Source organism: Ostrinia furnacalis, unplaced genomic scaffold (assembly GCF_004193835.3).
Source record: "Ostrinia furnacalis isolate ACB-3 unplaced genomic scaffold, ASM419383v2 OfSCF3133, whole genome shotgun sequence".
In the NCBI taxonomy this organism is placed as follows: Eukaryota; Metazoa; Arthropoda; class Insecta; order Lepidoptera; family Crambidae; genus Ostrinia; species Ostrinia furnacalis.
Window position 1 is genome coordinate 59,452 of NW_021133372.1, and position 19,254 is coordinate 78,705.

General features: G+C 37.9%; 1 protein-coding gene across 1 annotated transcript; it reads left to right on the plus strand.

Annotated features, from left to right (window-relative positions):
• The first annotated feature begins 4,675 nt into the window (after positions 1-4,675).
• Positions 4,676-18,974, plus strand: LOC114357312 (uncharacterized). The gene is made up of 2 exons (XM_028310867.1): positions 4,676-4,923; positions 18,761-18,974. The coding sequence occupies exons 1-2, from the start codon at positions 4,805-4,807 to the stop codon at positions 18,942-18,944; spliced, it is 303 nt and encodes a 100-aa protein (XP_028166668.1). The 5' UTR covers positions 4,676-4,804; the 3' UTR covers positions 18,945-18,974.
• Positions 18,975-19,254: the final 280 nt, after the last annotated feature.

Below are 19,254 nucleotides of genomic sequence, written 5' to 3' on the forward strand. Positions count from 1 at the left end.
CTAAATTTTGTTGTGGAAAAAAATAGGGTAAAATATTATGTAGATAATGTAGTCCACGCACGCGAAGCCGCGGGTGGAAAGCTAGTCGTAGATAAAAACGAAGCAGTTTCAACCATTTGAAACGTATTCTCTAACTTTTCTTTAATTTTAAAACTTTTCCAAGAAGCGGATTGGAAAATCAGGAGATTGTTCAGTGTTCCCGTCACGTCCCCTAGGAGTTGACGAGACTTATTGGACGCGACACGGAACTTGCACGGTTTTTGTTTCAAACAGATGAGGAAAACTTGGGATACGTCTTGAGATAACACAATGTGTTGTATTTTGAGTAAAAGTGAATTCCCTTAATTCCTTTGTTTCCCTTCTTTCAGTTATCTAGTACAGAAGAGTTAAAATAAGATTAGGATTAGGTGTAGAATAAGCGGCCAACCACACCTAACCATTAAAGGCTCCCACAGACCAAACGCGGGGCAGTAGCAGCGCAGTTTGAATGCGGGCTCGCGCAAGTTGTAATACAAGAAACTCTTTGAAGTGTGTCACACCAAATTTGAACGCGGTCGCGCTCCAACCGCGCCGCACTGCAACTGCCGAACTACAAACCAGGCGGCGCGGGAGCGGGGCAGAAGCGGCGCGAGCGCGGGCCCGCGCTGTTGTATTACTATGGCGGCCATATTAGCATGACACACCGTAGCAGCGCGTTGAAAGCGGTTTTCGAATATTTAATTTTTGACAACCGCCCGCGTTGCAAATGCTTTGAAACTGCGCGGCTTTCAGTGTGCCTCAGCCGCGCTGCAACTGGCCCCCACTGCTTCTGACCCGCGTTTGGTCTGTGGAAGCCTTAAAGGTGACAGTCAGATACCTCTAAAACCAAAAAGTATAGTTATTATGTTCATTAGTTTAGTTAAGTTCATTCATTATAGGTATCAGAAAGTTTATTGACAAGATGAAACGGCCCTAAATGCAAAAATCACCGATCTAATTTAATTTAATTCTAGGTATGATTACTAATCTTATTATATAAAAGAAAGTCGTGTTAGTTACTCCAGTTATAACTCAAGAACGGCTGAACTGATTTAGCTGAAAATTGACAGGGAGGTAGTTTAGAGCCAGGAGAAGGACATAGGATACTTTTTATCCCGTTATTTATTGCCATTAAGGCGGAACAAAGTTCGCCGGGTCAGCTAAGGCAGAATTACTAAAGTTCTTTTAAATCACAACTCTCTTATGTCTCTCACATCACACGTCATCGCAATAAAATACTAATAGAGTCGAGTGCTTCGATCTGCAGCTCGATCGCGAATTCGATGCATTCGTTTTATGGGCAATAATATTTTCCAACATGGTACATCCATTTCACGCTAAGTACCAGCCTGGGTTTATTTTAGGGCTTGTGTAGTAAATGCAGTAAAGTACTGCACAAAGTATGCGGAAATAAAACCGGTGGATTTAAAAATACGGTGCAGTTTTATACGTTGCAGAAATATAGGGCAAGATGTTGGCAAAAATATTGTTTGGAACAGAAGAAAAGTGGAGATTTTCCCCGGATATTTCAGATTTTTTTAGCAACTTTTGCCAGCGACTTCTATTATGATGTGGCTATGAGATTTTAAAGCTTTATCAAAATCCTCAAAAGTTTTTGCGTGAAGAAATAGCTCAGAAGATTTTGGTTTGTGTGTACGTAGATAATCAAAATTGAAGAAAATACGAACATCTTACTTATACCACAGAATAATAATAAGTACTTTGTACAGAAGTTTTACTTCGCGAAGGTATTAAAAAATATGTATGCTCAATGTCATTAACAATATGGTGTAATTTAGCCTGTCTCAAGAGTCAAGCACCATTTTGTTGACAAACGTCAGTGATCGGCACTACGCCGAAGCTATAGGCACAGTAGATAAATCAAACAGTACGGAAGCTTCATACAAACGCTCGAAATCAGACTCACGCACACAGACGCACGCTTTACACGAGCTCTAAGCGAACCTCGCAGTCCATCCGTCGCGAGTGTCGCGCGCGTTGTTTTTAATAATAATTTTATTGCATGCACTGTCCGCTGTATTTTTAAAAAACATTCCACGAGTGTATTGCGTAGTATACGGCTGCTTGAACTCGGCATCTTCAAAACCAGAACTTTCATTTTTTAAACTTCGTAATAATTCTGAATTGTAAAAATGATTAAATATTACTTTTTAAATAAAGTGCTTACATCTGATTTTGTAATAGTTCTTTTTAAATTACTTAATTATTACGCTTTTTAACAATTTATGTGTTCTATTTGATAAAGTAATTTGCTCCGCGCGCTTTTGTACTAAGTGATGAACTGTATTTAAAGTGAGTCAATAGCTATGTGAAAGTAAGTATCCGGTATTTTATTTATGAGAATAGAATATCTTCTACCGGCCTCTAATAGTACTTAATCAATTTATTCGATTATGTATTCGATCATTATAGAACCTAATTAAAAGGGTTAACTACTTAGTCAATTAATTTATTTCATTAGGTATTTGATAATTAAAAAACCTAAATAAACGTTTTAATAAATAAGTAAGTCAGAACCTTATTTATTTTATAAAGATTAAGAGTGCCAACCCTAACACTCAGTTGAAGTGTAGGTATTTAACTCGCCGAAAGGGCTAAGTTTCCGTACTGCTTTAGCTCATATATCTACTGTGCTATAGGGCTGACTTCGGTAAAATGATGTGACGTGAGGTGCCAAACTGCGGAAAATGGCGGAGGAAATACATGATTTAGCATGAATTATCATGAATAATATTAACTACTTATTTACCTCTCAGTGTCTTGAGGCAACTTTAAAAAGTACATTCTGTGTTTTTATTATTATTTAGGCAGTTAAATACTGCACAGTATTTAGTACACCATTTTCTTTCATCATACACAAGAATACGCGTGCGTGAGTCAATGTTCGCTCGTATACGTGAGGCCTTGTCGAATAATATCCTGTAGGTGGGCCATCGTGCGTGTTTTGTTTTCGATGTAAACTCGCGGAGATGAACAGGCCTGCTTATACTTAATATTTTTAGAATTTCTGAAGGTAGCAATTTAAGTCAGTTCGGTAACTATCAAGTAAAAAGGTATGGTATTGTGAGCAGAAAAAAGAATAAGGAACCATCGCCTGTCGCTTCCGGGAAAAAAGGATAATGATATCAAGGGATAGATAACGACCCAAGTTCACCGTTTGAATATTTGCCAACCTTCAGTCGATAGCACGTGAAACTTGACATTTTTGCTGTAAAATGGCATCTATTACCACAAAATAAGATGCCTCAGTTAAGCTTGAAGTGAGAGCTTGATCTATCGCATTACCGTCTGTAAAGTTTTTCCTCGTTTCGCACCTAAAATATTGAGTATTCGGGTCAAGTAATCTTGAATGCTTTTGTTTTTGTGATAATTTGGTAAAAAGTGCCTCAGATGGCAATTGAACTCACGACCCTTGGCTTGCCGGTAACTGCTTTGATCGCAGAGTTATGGGTTTTCTACATTATTGTTGTTATTATTTATTTTGCGTTAAGACAACAAGATTTATTCGTTCGTTTGTTCGTTTTACCCAAATGGCGTCACTGCTGAAACACCTCCCGCGATCCTCACAAGATCGTCGGTCCATCTAGTGAAGGGCCTGCTCACACTACGTCTTCCGGTTAATATTATGTTTTTAAATCTGCCTTCATCAGATCAGACCTACATTATTAAATTTTAATATTCATTATTAAACTTAAGAATCTATTCCATCCTACTGGGAACTATTTCCCGATAGGTTCGTTGGCACTATTATTAATAGACCTTGATTGAGTCCATAAATTATTCAACGTCGTATTTCTCCGTTGTTTTAGGAAGTTACTATTAAGTTTTGATTGCTGTAATTTGACCTATCATAATACTGCAAAATGGTTCATATTTGAATGTGATACAACTAAAATACAGCATGTGTGAGAGTCTGCCTGGATGTAGGCAGCACAGGACAGGTTGTTGACGAAATCCTTGGGGAGGCCTTTGTCCAGCAGTGGACGTCATTTATCTGAAATGAACGAGAGTTAATATGGTTATTAACTGAGTATTAAAGTATGGTAGTTAACCGTCTCTACACGTAGAAAACTGTTTATGTACTTGTAACCACCCACTTTAATCATTTGGCAAAGGTTAAAAAATATCCTACTTTATAATCGGTTTCATTGACGTTATTTTCTAAAATAACATGAATAGTTTTAGTTACTTTAAGCTCTTTTATCGGTGAATGAAAATTCTTACAAGCGTTTCTAAAAATAAACCGAATAGAAAACTTTTTGCCTAAAATACTTTGAGCCCACAATAGAACTTGTTCGATTTAACTTTACCTACTTTATTTACCGTTACCTAATTGTGTTTTCTTTTTGTTTCAGGTGGTGTGTGTGAGTGTAGTGCTTTGCCAGTGAAATATTTCCAAAGTTTGTAAATTCAGTGTTAGTTTCTTAGTATATTTATCTTCAGCGATAGATAACGTGTAAATTAGTCTATAATCCAACCTCTTAAAGTTCGATATCTTATTAGTACGTTAAAATATTATTGTCAAAACAATTAAACGTGTATTAGTCGCTGATCCAACCTCTTAAAAAACGTGTAAATAATAAAACAATTGAAAGTATAAAATACTTAACAATCAAACCTCTTGAAAAAAACAAAAGACGCGTGAAAATGTGCCATTGCTAAAAATTACACGTGCGTTCCCTCCGGCGTCACAACGCGAACTGCAACCAAACAGCGATGGCTCGGCCTGAGGTTGTGCGATGAGGCGGGCGACGAGGAGGAGGGGATGGACGAGCCCAGCGCCGCCAAGCGGCCCTCCGTGCTGACTATAGACCGCGCCGCGTTCCTCTTGCTGAGGGTCAAGCGCGCCTTCAAGAAGAAGAGGCAGCAACGGAAAGAGAAGCAGTAAGTGATTTATATTGTTATCATCCCAAAATATCTGTAAATTAAAATAGAAAAGGACCTCCCCCACACTGTGCGGATATCGTAAAAGGCCACTAAGGGACAATGAAAATTACATCCCCAACCCATCTGTTCTGCGTGGAGAGTATATGCCAAATCCTCGATTCAAACTCCATGAGCCTTTTGTAAATTGCTATGGGTCTTACAATAAAACAGCGATAGCTAAGCCTGACCCCTGAGATTGTGATGTCGTAACAGGCAACTGTGAGATAAATATACGATTCTCATCTCCTCAACCCGACTGGATAGCGTGGATAGTGTAGACCAAATCCTCCTTATTTTGCTCCTGGTAAATTGGTAACAAGGTGGACTGATGATCTGGCGAAGATCGTTGGCAAGTATTTGAATGCGAGTAGCGCAGAACCAGTCGTTAAGGAAATCCTTGGAGGAAGTCTTTGTCTAGCAGTGGACGTTATTTGGCTGAAACGAACGAACAAAAAAATTGGTAAGGGTCTTGCAATAAAACTTGGCCTGAGGTTTTGCGATGAGGCGAGGGACGAGGAGGAGGGGATGGACGAGCCCAGCGCCGCCAAGCGGCCCTCCGTGCTGACTATAGACCAATACCAGACCATAGTCAAGCGCGCCTTCAAGAAGAAGAGGCAGCAACGGAAAGAGAAACAGTAAGCGGTTTCATAGTCATTTTTAAATTCCTTTTAAAAATAACCTGTAGATTAGACCACTTTCCGTGGATGTCGTAAAAGGCAACTAAGGTATAATACGAATGTAATAAATTATACAAATATGTTGAGGTTGGGAATAGGTCAAATCCTCCATTTACCTGAAGTAATTTATAGAGGGTTGTACTTCTGACGTGAAGGTTAAATTGCTTGATGATGATGAAAGTGAAAAATATTGATAGCATTGAACATTGTTACTTTATTGATTTATAATGTAATAGGATATGGTTAAGAGTTTCCTTTTATGCATTAGACTCCTTATATCAAGTGACGTCACTTCTTATACACGAAAGGAAAATTCATTCAACAAATAAAAATTCATATTTTGTAAAATACAGGCACAAATGCCACCTTGCCTCATTAAGGATCGACATAGATAAAATCGAGCCTTACCCTCAGCATGCAAACGAGCTGATTCCCATTCAAATCACGTATCGAGTTTACTAAAACCTGGACTGTTCCACCAATCACATCGGAGGGCTGCGTAATTTGTCGAACACCCAACGCTGTTTAACAGTCAAGCCTTTGTAGTGTCAAACTGTTCGTGTCAGATCTATCGTAATCGCTTTCAATGAGACAGTGATTATGGTTAAGCGACTTTGGAAAAGTTGAAAGAGATTTGTTTTCAATACGAAAGGTTCTTTTAGGTATAACTCGTATCAATCTAGGTTAAATTTTCAGGGGGCACGCAAAGAGCAAAAATGTTTTGGGTAACGGAATGTAATATTCACATACAAATTAATATTCTACCTAGGATCATCAAGATAATTACATGTTCTAGTGAAAATTTTGATTGATTCATCGTTCATTCAAACGTCTATATTAGTCTAAAACGACTTTTAAAGGCTGATTGGTAGGAAGGAGAAGTCGAAAAAATATTTTCACCAGTAAGTTAACAAATTAAATAATTTGCTGCTTCGTCATTCCAAATAGAATAAATTGAAATCGCAATTTCTTTCAAATATAATCGCTATAAGCTCAAATGGAATAAGTAAAGCGATTGCGATGTTGTAATTAGACAAGGTACCTACCGTATTCAGCAAACAACGTTCCGGTCCCGAGCGAGAGTCGTGTGTTTCCCTAATGGGACTGACAACTGCTTCATTATGACGTGTTCACTCGTTTGGAATGCCGTGTGGGCTTAATAATGGAGGAATTCTCTTCGTTATAATTTTATGTGATTTAAAATATGGATGTGGTAGGGCATGGAATATAAATTGCTTGTGGAGTCCTAATTGGTGGTATTTGAGTGTAAATTCGTTCATTTCTATGTTGATATTATATTTTAGGCTTTGTAAGTTTTGTAGCTGTCTTTGAATATTATGGAGAAAAGGTTGCCGGTTTATTTTTATTGGCTATGAAGTATAAAAAAAACTTTGTAAGTTATGGTGGAGTTTAATTAATAAAATGACCAAAAAATTTCCGATTTCTCTTTCACTTCAAAGAGCATTAGAATTACCAATAGTTGTAATTTCTGCCTCTTCTTTAGGGACTTGTTTTTTGGTTTCATTCCTTTCTTGAGCTGTCAAATCTTTTTTTACCGAAGATTGCAGGTTGAGAGGAATCATCGGCCTGAATTTTAGACTTTTAAAATCGTTCCTCATCTCCTTATCACCAACTATCTGTATGGCTTCCTTTTTTAGTTCATTCCTCATGGGAAACAACTGGTCCTTCTTTTTGGGGAACAGAAATATTTCCACCGCTTTTGGCTTAGCAGGCATTGTCATGATCGGTTTTTTGGGGAACAGACTTTCAAAAATAAAGGGTAAGCCAGGAAGGTTGGTTGGTGGACTGTTCATTGTTTTTGGTCCAAACTCGAAGGTGACTACATCTTCTTGAGCATGCTCATGGGATCCGCAGCAGAAGGTAGAAGATACTGGATCCTTGTTGAAAGAGAAGAGGTCGTTGCTCATGAGGATCTTGTTCAAGAGATCCGATGGCTTATTGAGGAAATTGTTGGCGCTTCTCAACCCAGAGCACGGGCAAGGCTCTTCTACAGTTGCAGTTGGATCAGATTTTGAAAATAGAAACGTTGAGTGGAGTGGCACACTTTGGTCTGTTTTAATAGGCTCTGAAAAATAAAATCGTGTTCATATACATTGGCATGTTTCTATAGAGAATTTAGCAGTCGCCCGGCAAGCGAAGGGTTCGATTCCCACCATAGAAAATCCGAGTTTATCAAGTTATCAAAAATGTACACAAATTAAGGTCAGTCTTCTTAAAATTTAAAAATAGCTTACCTTTATTATTGAAGTGAAATGAAATGTCCATCTTTCCGAGATTAACTAGGGAGCTGGTGATAGAGGGAATCGATTTCATAGCCTTGCTGTTGTCCCGGCATTGCACAGCCAGCACACATCCAAGTAGAGGTACTAACGCTTCAAACAGCATATTCTGGAAAAAGAAAAACACACACCTGTAAAAGGGCATAAAGTTACACGACTACTAATGTTTTGTAAACTGTAGGCTACCTGGGATGAAAGCTAGAACTTTACACAAACAAGCAGTGAGAGATCTTAGCCTTGGTGGTACAGAAAAAAGTCTCAAGAAATATTTCTAACTCACAAAGACAAAGATGTTTAGAACTGTCGAACAATTGACTTTTAAAGTAAATAATAATCTAAAAATATTTTATTATCAATCGCATGGGAGTTTTAAGTGAAACGAAGAGTTTTAAAACAAAAAGTCATGGCTACATTAGTCACAATATAAACAAAACAAAAATTGGGAATTCCTTCCATTTCGAAGAGGAAACTTTTTAATAAACATTACTGCTGTCTTTGAAAAAGTTTTCGTAGTTAAAAACTGCTTAATTCTTGGAATCAACTCACCGCTGGTTTGGAGTTACAGAATGGAGATTAAATTGAAATTCTGCAAATAAAGTGGAACACATTTCGAAACATCGATTTATTTGGCTTTATTGCTGCTTGTTTTATGATCTAACTTGCGAAATTCCAATCGTGTTCGACGTTCTTTAGGAATACGAAATTTCGTTCTAATCGTATAGCGAATGCTGATAAACGATTCATATATTCACGAAAAGTACGAATTTTGACACGAAGGGGTTATATTTATTCATTATGATGAGCAATAAAATATTTTCCCATTTGCTACGGAAAAGCTTATTTGAAACTCTACAATTTATTTTCCAATCGAAGAACGATGTATAGGAAGGCATTATTTATTTAATAAAACAAGCCTGTAACAAATAGATTTCAAATATGTTCATTTTGTCCAATCATAGCCATTGTAGATTATTGTTCACAGGGATTTACTTTTTGCCTAAAGTGGCTTCACCATTTATTGGTAAAAATGGAAGACCATTGCTAAAAATTACTGAAACTTATGCTTCATTTGTTTTCTTTATTCTTATTTGCGGAAAAGCGATAAGTACATTCCTACAAAAATCTTGTACTTGATCCTTAAGGAACGCTTGATTTGCCGTTGTATGTACAAAAAATCGGTAACCCAAAGCAATTTGTTTGAACACAAATGTATTATTACATAAATCTCATTAGGGTTTCATCGGGACGCAAACAGGAACACCACAATGTAATCAATTTGTTGTTTTCTTAGAATCATTATGAAAATATACGCTATACGTAGACGTAAAAACTAATTTGAAATTATTAGATAGAATGAACTACCTATTGCTTAACTAGCTTTTATGCGCGGCTTTTCCTGCTTTGTAAGTTTTTTTTTGTCATAGAAAGAATTTATTTTCTATGAAAAACTAAGGAAAAAATGTCCTATATCTATTTCCGGACTTCGAACTACATCTACCATCTAAATCGGTTGAATATAGTTTTGTGAAAAGCTATCAGACAAACATTGTCATTATGTAATAGGTGTACCTACCTAGATAATGAAATGCCATCATTTACGAGAATTAATGTCTAGATTCCTCTAGTCTAGACATTTCGATCTCGGACTTGTGTCATTACGACTTGACAGATAGGCACTGAAAGTAACAAGAAAGTAGGTACCTATAGAATTTCTAGCCACTGACTTTTTACAAGTAAGAGTCGGTCCGGTTGGACGATGTCAGACGTCTATAGTGACTCATGAAGTTAGTAATTATTATCAGGGTTATTAACAACAGAAGTGAGTAACCAAGTCTTTTGCCAAATCAATTGTCAAAATTCGCGCCATGGGACCATTTTGTGTCGCATGGACTCTAATAATGTTTCCATCAACACTTTGCCGTGGGCACGTTGCGGTCATAAAATGCATTGCGGTAGTTGCACCATTCATGGCGAAAGCGGAGTTTGTAACAAATGAATTTATTATGCTGACAACCCTTTAAGTATTTGTTCTATCGACGACAAAGACTGACAATATTTTCTTACTCCAGAAACGTCATTCACATCAAGTTATCAAATTAAGAGTACGATGGTTTCTTGGCGAGTATTTAGATCGCGAAACGAGCAAATAACGAAGAAGAAGAAGCGAGCATCGTAACTTTAATGCGCAGAAATAAGCTCGAGTTCATAACTCTCCCAAAGTCGTATGAATAACTGTTTGCATTCGATGTAACAAAGAAATCTGTAACTCTACTATTTATCGCCTTGTATTGGACGCCCTCTGCCCCATCTAGGGGACATAGGACTTTAAGTCAAGTAAGTCACTATTTATCAAACAAATCAAGCGTGAAAAAACAACAACAATGAAAATTGTGGCAGCAAAAATGTTATCGTGGAACAAAAATGTCTATGTTATATTCCTTAACAAGAATTGGTGCACTTACACCAAACCGTATTTATTTATAAGTCGATTTGTTCGCGCTCGTAAAACGGTGTAGTCGAGCTGCGGCCAACTCGATGGCTCTCACATGGATCCTTCTTACGTCTTTGGTAATAATGTTATTGAGATTGTTCTGGGCTATTTACATGAAACTTTCTTTATTTAAGTTAGGTTTCGTTTTTCTTTTGCAATTTAGACAGATATTTGTCCACAGAGACCTTGTTGTCTTACATTTTTACATTTACATTTTTAAGAAAGTTCAGAACAAATATTTCAAGTTAGTTTATTATTCCACTCTCGTTATAAAAATGCGAAATTTCATGGACCTAAGTAGAAACTGCTATATAGTAAAATGTAACGTTACAATCACTTTATATTAAAATACCCAACTTGTCAGGTAATTAAGACATCAAGAAATAATGTTCTTTTATTTTAGGCAAGTATTTTCTTCAACAATGCCTTATTGGCTACCACAGCAATTAACCTCACGAAGCCTATCTTGGATACAAAGCGAAGAAACGATGTGGTAGACGAAACATTTTTAGAACAGAAAGACATTCTACTAGACATGGCAAGTACTGAATTATTTGTATTATCAAAAAGGCCCAATTATTTTATTCTGACAGTAAAATTCTCAACCGACGTTATACCAGCAATATAAGTTGAAATTCATCAAATAGAATAATTAATGAGAATAAAATTGTAACATAACAATTATTTCTTAATTGGCGACCCGGTGTAGGTTGCAAAGGACGAATAAAATAAGGCTTGAAATGTTAGATTTGTTTCTAATCGAAATAAAACAAAAGCACCTAATTAAACAATTCCACTTACAGCTAGAATCGAAACTCAAAGAGGTTAGAGATAAAAAGAAGAAGAAATCAGATAGATCTGATAGTAACAATAACGAAGGGACCAAGTGCGAATCCCTGCCGAATAACGTCGATCTAAAATTAAAGGCAAGCGGGCTCAGCTCCTTGGGTGAAACAGATTTGCTGCTGAAGTTCGGGAATTCTGGTTATTTTAATTTATAAATAAATTATTTATACTATACTCACTTGGACTAGAATTTATGGCTGATATATGACAGTCCTATGTCAATAGTACCACTAATAGTGATAAGTCTGCTCTAGGAGTTAACCAACGATTGAAAAATCACCTTCTAGTAAATTAAATAATTTAGTTAATAATACTTAATAATTAATTAAATAATTTGCAGCTTTTTAAATTAAATGCGGAAAATGATGCGAATTGGAAAAGGCCTATTCAGCAGTGGACTGTTTCAAGATTTGATTTACTAGATTAAAATATTGCTGCTGACTCAAACATGCCAAATTTTATCAAAATCGGCTTAGTGGTATACGCATGAAAGCATAACAGACACACAGGGTTACTTTCGCATTAATATTTTAAGCAGGGAAATATACAGGTAGAAGAACTGTCAGGAATTATAGGTTTAGACCCAAGAAAAGTTTCGGCACAAACTTAACAAACAATATTGTGTTGTATCTTTTTAATTGGGCTTCTAGCTAGTTCAAACAACGGTGCTACAAATTTCTTATCCAAACCAATTTTCGATACAAGGTCAAACGTAATCCGACATAAATTCGATTGTGTTAAGATAACAAATGGCTTAGACTAGAATGCTGCGGCCTACGTTGCTTTTGAGTGGACAGATCTATTGGGATTTGAAGTTCCAATTGGATCTAAAATTTCGTCACAGGTTTTGAGGACAGAAAAAAATGTTGCTCTACGTGTTGTGAAGCTCGTCACAAGGTTTAGAGCGCAGAAAAACACGTACGTGCTAAGTCTTTTTAAAGTCCCTAAACAATTGGGTAGTTGTTAATGTCTATCTTATAATTCCAAGACAACCTTAGCGAAGACACTTCATACCGATTCGATTATCCTCAGTATAGTTTCGATAGGTATATTGAGTTGCCAAACAATTGTAATCACAGATTACTTTTGCTACACGAAGTCTATTTATGGAGCAGTTACGTTTAGGTAGTTTAGAAAGAATATAGAGTAAGAGTAATTGATTTATGCCCGTTTTCACCATCAATCCCTAATTTTTAAGTGACCCTTATGGTAACACATAGCAGGAATTTTGTTTTCAAAGGGATCACTTAAAAAATACGGATTGAGTGAAAACGGACATGAGTCTTAAAAAAACCTAGGTTATGGTGACATATTTTCTTCGTTTGTTGGTGGTGGTGGCGTTTCTTCTCAGCACTTGCCATAATATGTTTGTCTCGAAGCGCTGGTAGGGCCCAAAAGATAAGGAGACATGTAAAGTGCCACTTAAGGTTAACTTTTTAAAAAGGTGGCACTTGCCACTAGTGGTCTAAATTGAATAAAATATTTTTGATTTTGATTTTTGACACAGTGTTTGGTCTGCTTGCATCACATCAGACTATGCATAACTTTTGATATTGAAATATATCCAGCTACAATAATGCCACGGTATTTAGCTGTACTGTAGATATGTACGTGTCCCTAGGTATACTTCCAAATCCGTAGACCGTGCAGGGGCATAAGCAAGCTGGCTGCTTCTAGTTGCATTTACTTATGCTTGAGCATGGTTGGAAGGTTAGGTTGATGTTTAGATTTTGCTAGCGGCTAACATTTGTGAGTAATATTAATGCGAATATAGCTCTGTCTGTCTGTTTCACGTCTAAACCGATGAATAAAGTTTTCACGGATTTTGTAACTTTGCAAGGAACTTACGAGAAGGATAGGCTACCTCTTGTTGCAAAAATAAATCTTAAATTTGAATAGCAACTGAATTTAAGATCTGGAATACATTTTTGGCTAGCTTTTAATGTTACTAAAAACTCGCAGATAGAAGTACCGAAATTCTTAACCCTTACCTTAGCTTACCCAGCACCAGAAAAAGGCGTCACTTTCCAACTAGACCCGCGAAATGAATACTAATTTTGATCACATTTTTCTAGGCAAAGGTACATTGAATTTGGACGCGAGCGGAATATCAAATGTGGGTAAAGCCCGACTGGACCTGGCCGTCGGGGAAGGCAGTATTTACGTCCCGGGATTAAATAATTTGTTCGTCGGTAAGGGAGGAGATAATTAGAACGCCCTTTGTAGATAGAACTGAACGGTGGTTGATAAAAGTACTCAATTAGATGAAATACTACGGAGAATACTCAGTATTTGGACCGAGTTAGATTGTTGTGTTTAATGTTTAATTGATCCTGTCTAATTCATTTATAAACAGACCTTCAACTTATTCGTAAATTAAAGCTCAATCTAGCTAGAATGAGTTTAACTTTTTTGGACTTTTTTGTCCTTGACTACCATATTATTTATCTCCTATAAATCTAGTATTAGTAATCCAGACATCTACACGAAGAGATTAAATTTCCCAGGATTATTTATAACGCAAATAAAATTACGCTCCCCAACATTCCTCTTTCCTAAAATCAAGCTTTATGGTTATCGGGTAATTTGTTAACCACGCATTATTACTTCCAGGCAAACCCTTCATAAATAACTGCGACAAACAAAACGAAACAGACCTAGCTAAAGAGAGGCCCATCCAGAATTTGGGGAACGAATTATTAGATTATCGCAGAAGTGGTCCAAACGTGAATGGAGATAAATTACCCAAAGAAAATAACGATGAAGCCAATAAAGAATTAATAAAAGAAGATCAAAACAAAACAGAATCGATAACGACGGTTGGAAATGATACGACGGTTGAGAACGGAAATCATAATTTGACTACGACAGTTGCCGTTGAAAATAATACTGTCGATTTGGGGAATACCACAACAAAGGCTTGATTTGATTTTAAATCAAAATCAGGAAATAAAATAAAAATGAAAAAAGCGTATTGATTGACCATTTTAGATATTTTATAAACTTCTTTCCCACTGACCTTTATTTTAAAATACCTGCATTGAGTTTTTCATACAAGAGAAAAAGGACTGAATGGATTCGAAATCATGTTATACTTCATGTAATTCATTTAATTGTCTCTATAGAGACAAATTTCTTTTCGTAAAAGTATTATCGTCGTATTAGGTACGTCGTCTTTCCCTCATGTCTGACCTTTATCTGGAACAATAGTTGTCACCTCAGATGATATTATATTGGCATATCATAAAATATTACACACGGTAAAAGGTATTGGCTAGGAGGTATAACAAACGTCCTACTATCAAATAATATTAGACATGCGGTATCACCTGTAGTGGATGGATATTAATATTTTGTAAAAGATGTGAGATATTCTTATAACATCTTTTCTCTTCCTTCTATCACTGTTCTCGCGACTTTGTCTTTCTTGAAGTTCTTGCAAAAAGGGACTTCCAAATAGGATTATCAAACCCAAACATTTTTTGAGTCTTTACTCTAAATGAGGCTATAATTATCTAGATAATAAAACCTAATACCTAATTAAAATTGTTTGTTAAAACTCTCCTTTTCAAATCGTTAAGTAGCCATTACCACACGAGAAATAACTTGAAATTGAAAGAAATATAAGTAAACTAGCTTTCCGCCCGCGGCTTCGCCCACGTGGAATTTTGTCTGTCACAGAAAGACTTTATCGCGCGCATCCCTGTTTCAAAAACCGGGATAAAAACTATCCTTTATCCTTTCCCGGGACTCAAACTATCTCTATGCCAAATTTCATCAAAATCGGTTCTGTGGTTTAGGCGTGAAAGCGAGACAGACAGACAGAGTTACTATCGCATTCATAATATTTAGTTTAGAAGTATAGATTTAAAACCATTGTCTAAGCTCGCACGAAACTATATCCTTACTATTGTGTATAAGTTGCATGTGTCTCACACAAGCCTTAGTTCTCGCTGACCTTATTCCAGATAAAGGGTGCCGCACATTATCCTCGTGTCTAGTTACCTCTTAGTGGCTTTGTCTGCGAAAAATGTGGAGGTGTCGTAAAAACCAGACGTTCAAAGGGCGGATTGAACCTTTAAGAGGGTCCCCTATTGTCTTTTGATACATTGTTTTCGATTATTAGCGTGTTTACTGTAGCTGAAAGTGGATAAAGTTTTTAAATCGTATTCTAGATGTGTGTTTTTTTGCCACACTATATTAGTTTTACAGGTAGTCCACGGTGGCCAATGACTTAGAGCGTGGCCAAACAAATATTTCAACAACCCAGAACAGAATTTCCTGGCGCCTTAGAAAGAGGAGAGCCGACAACCAAATATGGGAAAGGGCTAAGGCAAAGAAGAAGAGAAAGTTAAAGTCTGAAAATTCGGTGTAGTGGTTAGACTGTCTCGGGTTCGATTCCCAGTGGGAGATTCACTTTTTATTTCGGCTTGGAGCGTGATTAACAGCATTGTTAGTTTGGGGTAAGATAGCCAGTTTTTCTGTGGTTGAGGATTCCGGGTGAAGCTCGCTCCCATCTTCAGCCTAATCATCACTTTCCATCAGGTGAGATGCAGGCCAAAAGCTTTTCTGTTGTAGTTAAAATCCCATATTTTTTAATACGAAGGGTGGCGAAACCGTTACGAATTTAAAACAAAAATAAATGTTAATTACTAATCCGTAATACCCAAGGAGCTCCTGAAGTGTTGCTTGCCTTCAACTCTTTTCTTCTGTACATTAAAGAATAAGTAAGCTATCAACTGACAGTCATGCTCATTACAGGGTTTTTCATCACTTCTTTTAAACTCCAGTATTGTTTCCATGCATTACCTATTCGCCTGTTGATTTCCTTAGATGTAAGATCCATTGGCGAGATTGTTTGACCGAGATAGATGTATTCGTCTACATAATCAATTATGTTGTTGTTCACGTTGATAGGTTCCTGGTTCCCGTGATGGGGAAAAGACTGTCCGATAGAGTAAGAACCACCACCATAAAGAATTGTACAAGAACAAAAGATGTAACAGTAACTATCAGAAAGTTGAAATGGAGATGGACAGGACACACAATTAGAAGAAAAGAGAAATGGTCTAAATCTAGAATGAACTGGTTCACAAGGCATTTTAAGCGAAAACGGGGAAGGCCACCAAGAAGATGGGTAGATGAAATAAAGGCCACAGCTGGAGGTGGATGGGCAACAGTTGCAGGAGATAGAGGAGAGTGGAAACAGTTGGAGGAGGCCTTTGCCAAAAAAGGCACACAGACAAGTGTCAATTAGAATAATATTAAACTCAATCAATTTTAAACTCTGTATGTCTGAATAAAGGCTTATATAAAAAAAAAAGCTATCAACTGAATGGGTAGCCTAAATAAACCAGACCATTCAGGCTAATTCCCTAATTGCCTAGGTAGGTTTGTTTCTAGGATGGTTGCTTATTAAGTCGATAATACAAGTAATAGTCGGAAACTCCTTATTTTGTGGGTAAAGGTAAACGTAACGGCCTCTAAATAATTGAAATGTATTTACTGAACCTTTGCGATGGTGCTTCTAGGAAAACATTTCAGCTTGTCTAACTCTTCACTCTCCACACCTAGATTCGTTAATTAGTGTAAACGACTACCAGAAACACATTTATATAGAACAAAAATAAATATAACAAACTATTTTACGTCATTACTAAATAGTAGATTTCCTAATGCAGTCTACCTACACTACACATCAAACCTGGGTCACGCCTGGGTGGTTGGAGACTCACCGACATTTTGTCGTCGGACTTTTGACAACATGTTAAAGAGAAAATTTAAGTCATTGATTATGATTCTTTTAAAATAAAGCCGCTGACATTAAGCCACTGGGCTGGAGATGGGCTTGGTGTTTAGAGTCCTCAACAGTACCCAATTTTCTATAATGATGTTTTGCATATCGATTGCACGACAAGGTCTTGTACATCTCATCTAAAAAAAGGTAGTAGAGGTGTAATTTTAGAACGAAAATGTATCAGGTATGTTTCTTCTCTTGTATTTTACAAGTATTTAAGCATATCTGCATTCATGCCATATATAACGTACTCGATAAAGCTTTGGTCCGGGGTAAATATGCTGGCCGGGGCTTCCTTTGCTTTGTAACCGGACAATACGGGCGCATAGCGCGCATTATCCATATTAAAACGATGGAATGCATTTCAGCTGTATCCAAGCAAATATTATGGAGACATTTGACGAAAATAGGATCTTTTTTTACCGAAGTTCACAAGAGTCATCTAAATATATTGACATAGTGATCTATCAACGTACAGCCCAAACCACTGGACGGATCGGGCTGACAATTTGGCATGCAGGTAGATGTTATGACGTAGGCATCCACTAAGAAAGGATTTTACGAAACTCCACCCCTAAGGGGGTAAAACGGGATTCACACGTACGAAGTCGCGGGCGGCCGCTAGTCATCTAATAAACAAGAATATGAATAAATACTGATCATCATCAGGCCATTTAATCTTCACTACAGGTAGGTACACGACCCTCTCTAATTTATCAGAGAAAAATAGAGAATTTTGCCTATATCTACTTTTTACAGGTGGGTTGAGGCGACTCTGTTATAAATTATAGTTATTAACTAACTAAAATCACCCCCGAGACCAATCTAAAAGCGGGTTTGCAGAAGTGAATGTCATTACGATGATAGCCCAATGGTGTCATTGTTGGACTTGGAGGTCTTTTCGCACGGACATTGCTGATTGCAATAAGCGGCGTATTCAGCTTCACCGGACAAAGGTGACTGCAGGATCTCAACCTCTAAGCAACGCCTAAGGGCGCTCCCGTGTGGAGCTCGGACCTCAACTTATCGTGAGTATAGACTAGCTAGAGCATTTATTTGTTACAGAGCAACGAGCCGCTCTTGAGCCGCTCTATGAAATGTCATAGTGTAGCATCTGTCACGAACCAAACGTCAGTCGTACATTTTACCTGTATTGGACCAAGAATGTTACTTATAAATGCTCTAGGCTAATCTCACCATATTTAGCTTGACTGGAGGGCTTAACGGGATTATCATCATCATCATCATCTCAGCCATAGGACGTCCGCAGCTGAACATAGGCCTCCCCCAATGCTTTCCATGTTGCCCGGTTGGTAGGGGTAGAGTAAATACAAATGAGTGGGTCATCTTCATAGAAACGCACCGAGCGCGGTTTGTACGTGAGCGCGCCAATACGTATGCGGCGCGCACGCACACCACACACTGACAAAATTCGGCGCAACCACGACTGGCTCCCCGCTAATCCACGCTAAATTTTGTCAGTGTGCGCGCCGCATACGTATTGGCGCGCTTACATACAAACCGCGCCCGGTGCGTTTCTATGAAGATGACCTATTCATTTGTATTTACTCTGGTAGCAGCGTGAGTCGGGAACGGGTCTATAATATTAATATTTGGTCTCTTTTTTAGGGTTCCGTAGTCCTGACAAGGAATCCTTATTAAAGCTAAATAATTATTGTTTCAGTGCGGCAGCGGCGGCGGTGGCGGCGGCCGAGGCGCTGGGCGGGGGCGGGCGGCGCGCGCCTCCGCCGCTGCTGCGCTCACGCACGCTGCCCGCCATCATTGCGCCCGGCTTCAGTATCTTACATGCGCAGATCGACCCGCAGCGGACTAATGGTGAGTCTACCCTACAAATTATGACTATCTAAAGTCTGGTCCGTGAGCACGTAGAATTTTGTGTTAATACTTCGATGAAGGAAGTAGGTACGCGAGCCTAGAAAGTTGCGGTTAATTCCTTACATTAAAACAAAAAGGAAGACGCGGTACCCGGTGAGCGAGACACAGCAAAGAGCTCCAAGTTTGGTGCAAGCAAGATGTAGTCAGCGAGTCGGAAAGTGACAGTTGACGCGTCGAAGCGAAATTGTGCGCATGCACCTAATTAAAGTGTCATATCTTTCCTTTTTGCTTTAGGCCCGGTTTTCACCAAGGCGGATCAGAGCAAAGCGGAGCGGAGAGGTG

Bases quoted from the DNA above. Each gene is read 5' to 3' on its own strand.
- LOC114357312 (XM_028310867.1), top strand. From the start codon at position 4,805: ATGGACGAGCCCAGCGCCGCCAAGCGGCCCTCCGTGCTGACTATAGAC. The intron at 4,924-18,760 runs GTAAGTGATTTA...TTATTGTTTCAG, and splicing joins CAGCAACGGAAAGAGAAGCA to TGCGGCAGCGGCGGCGGTGG.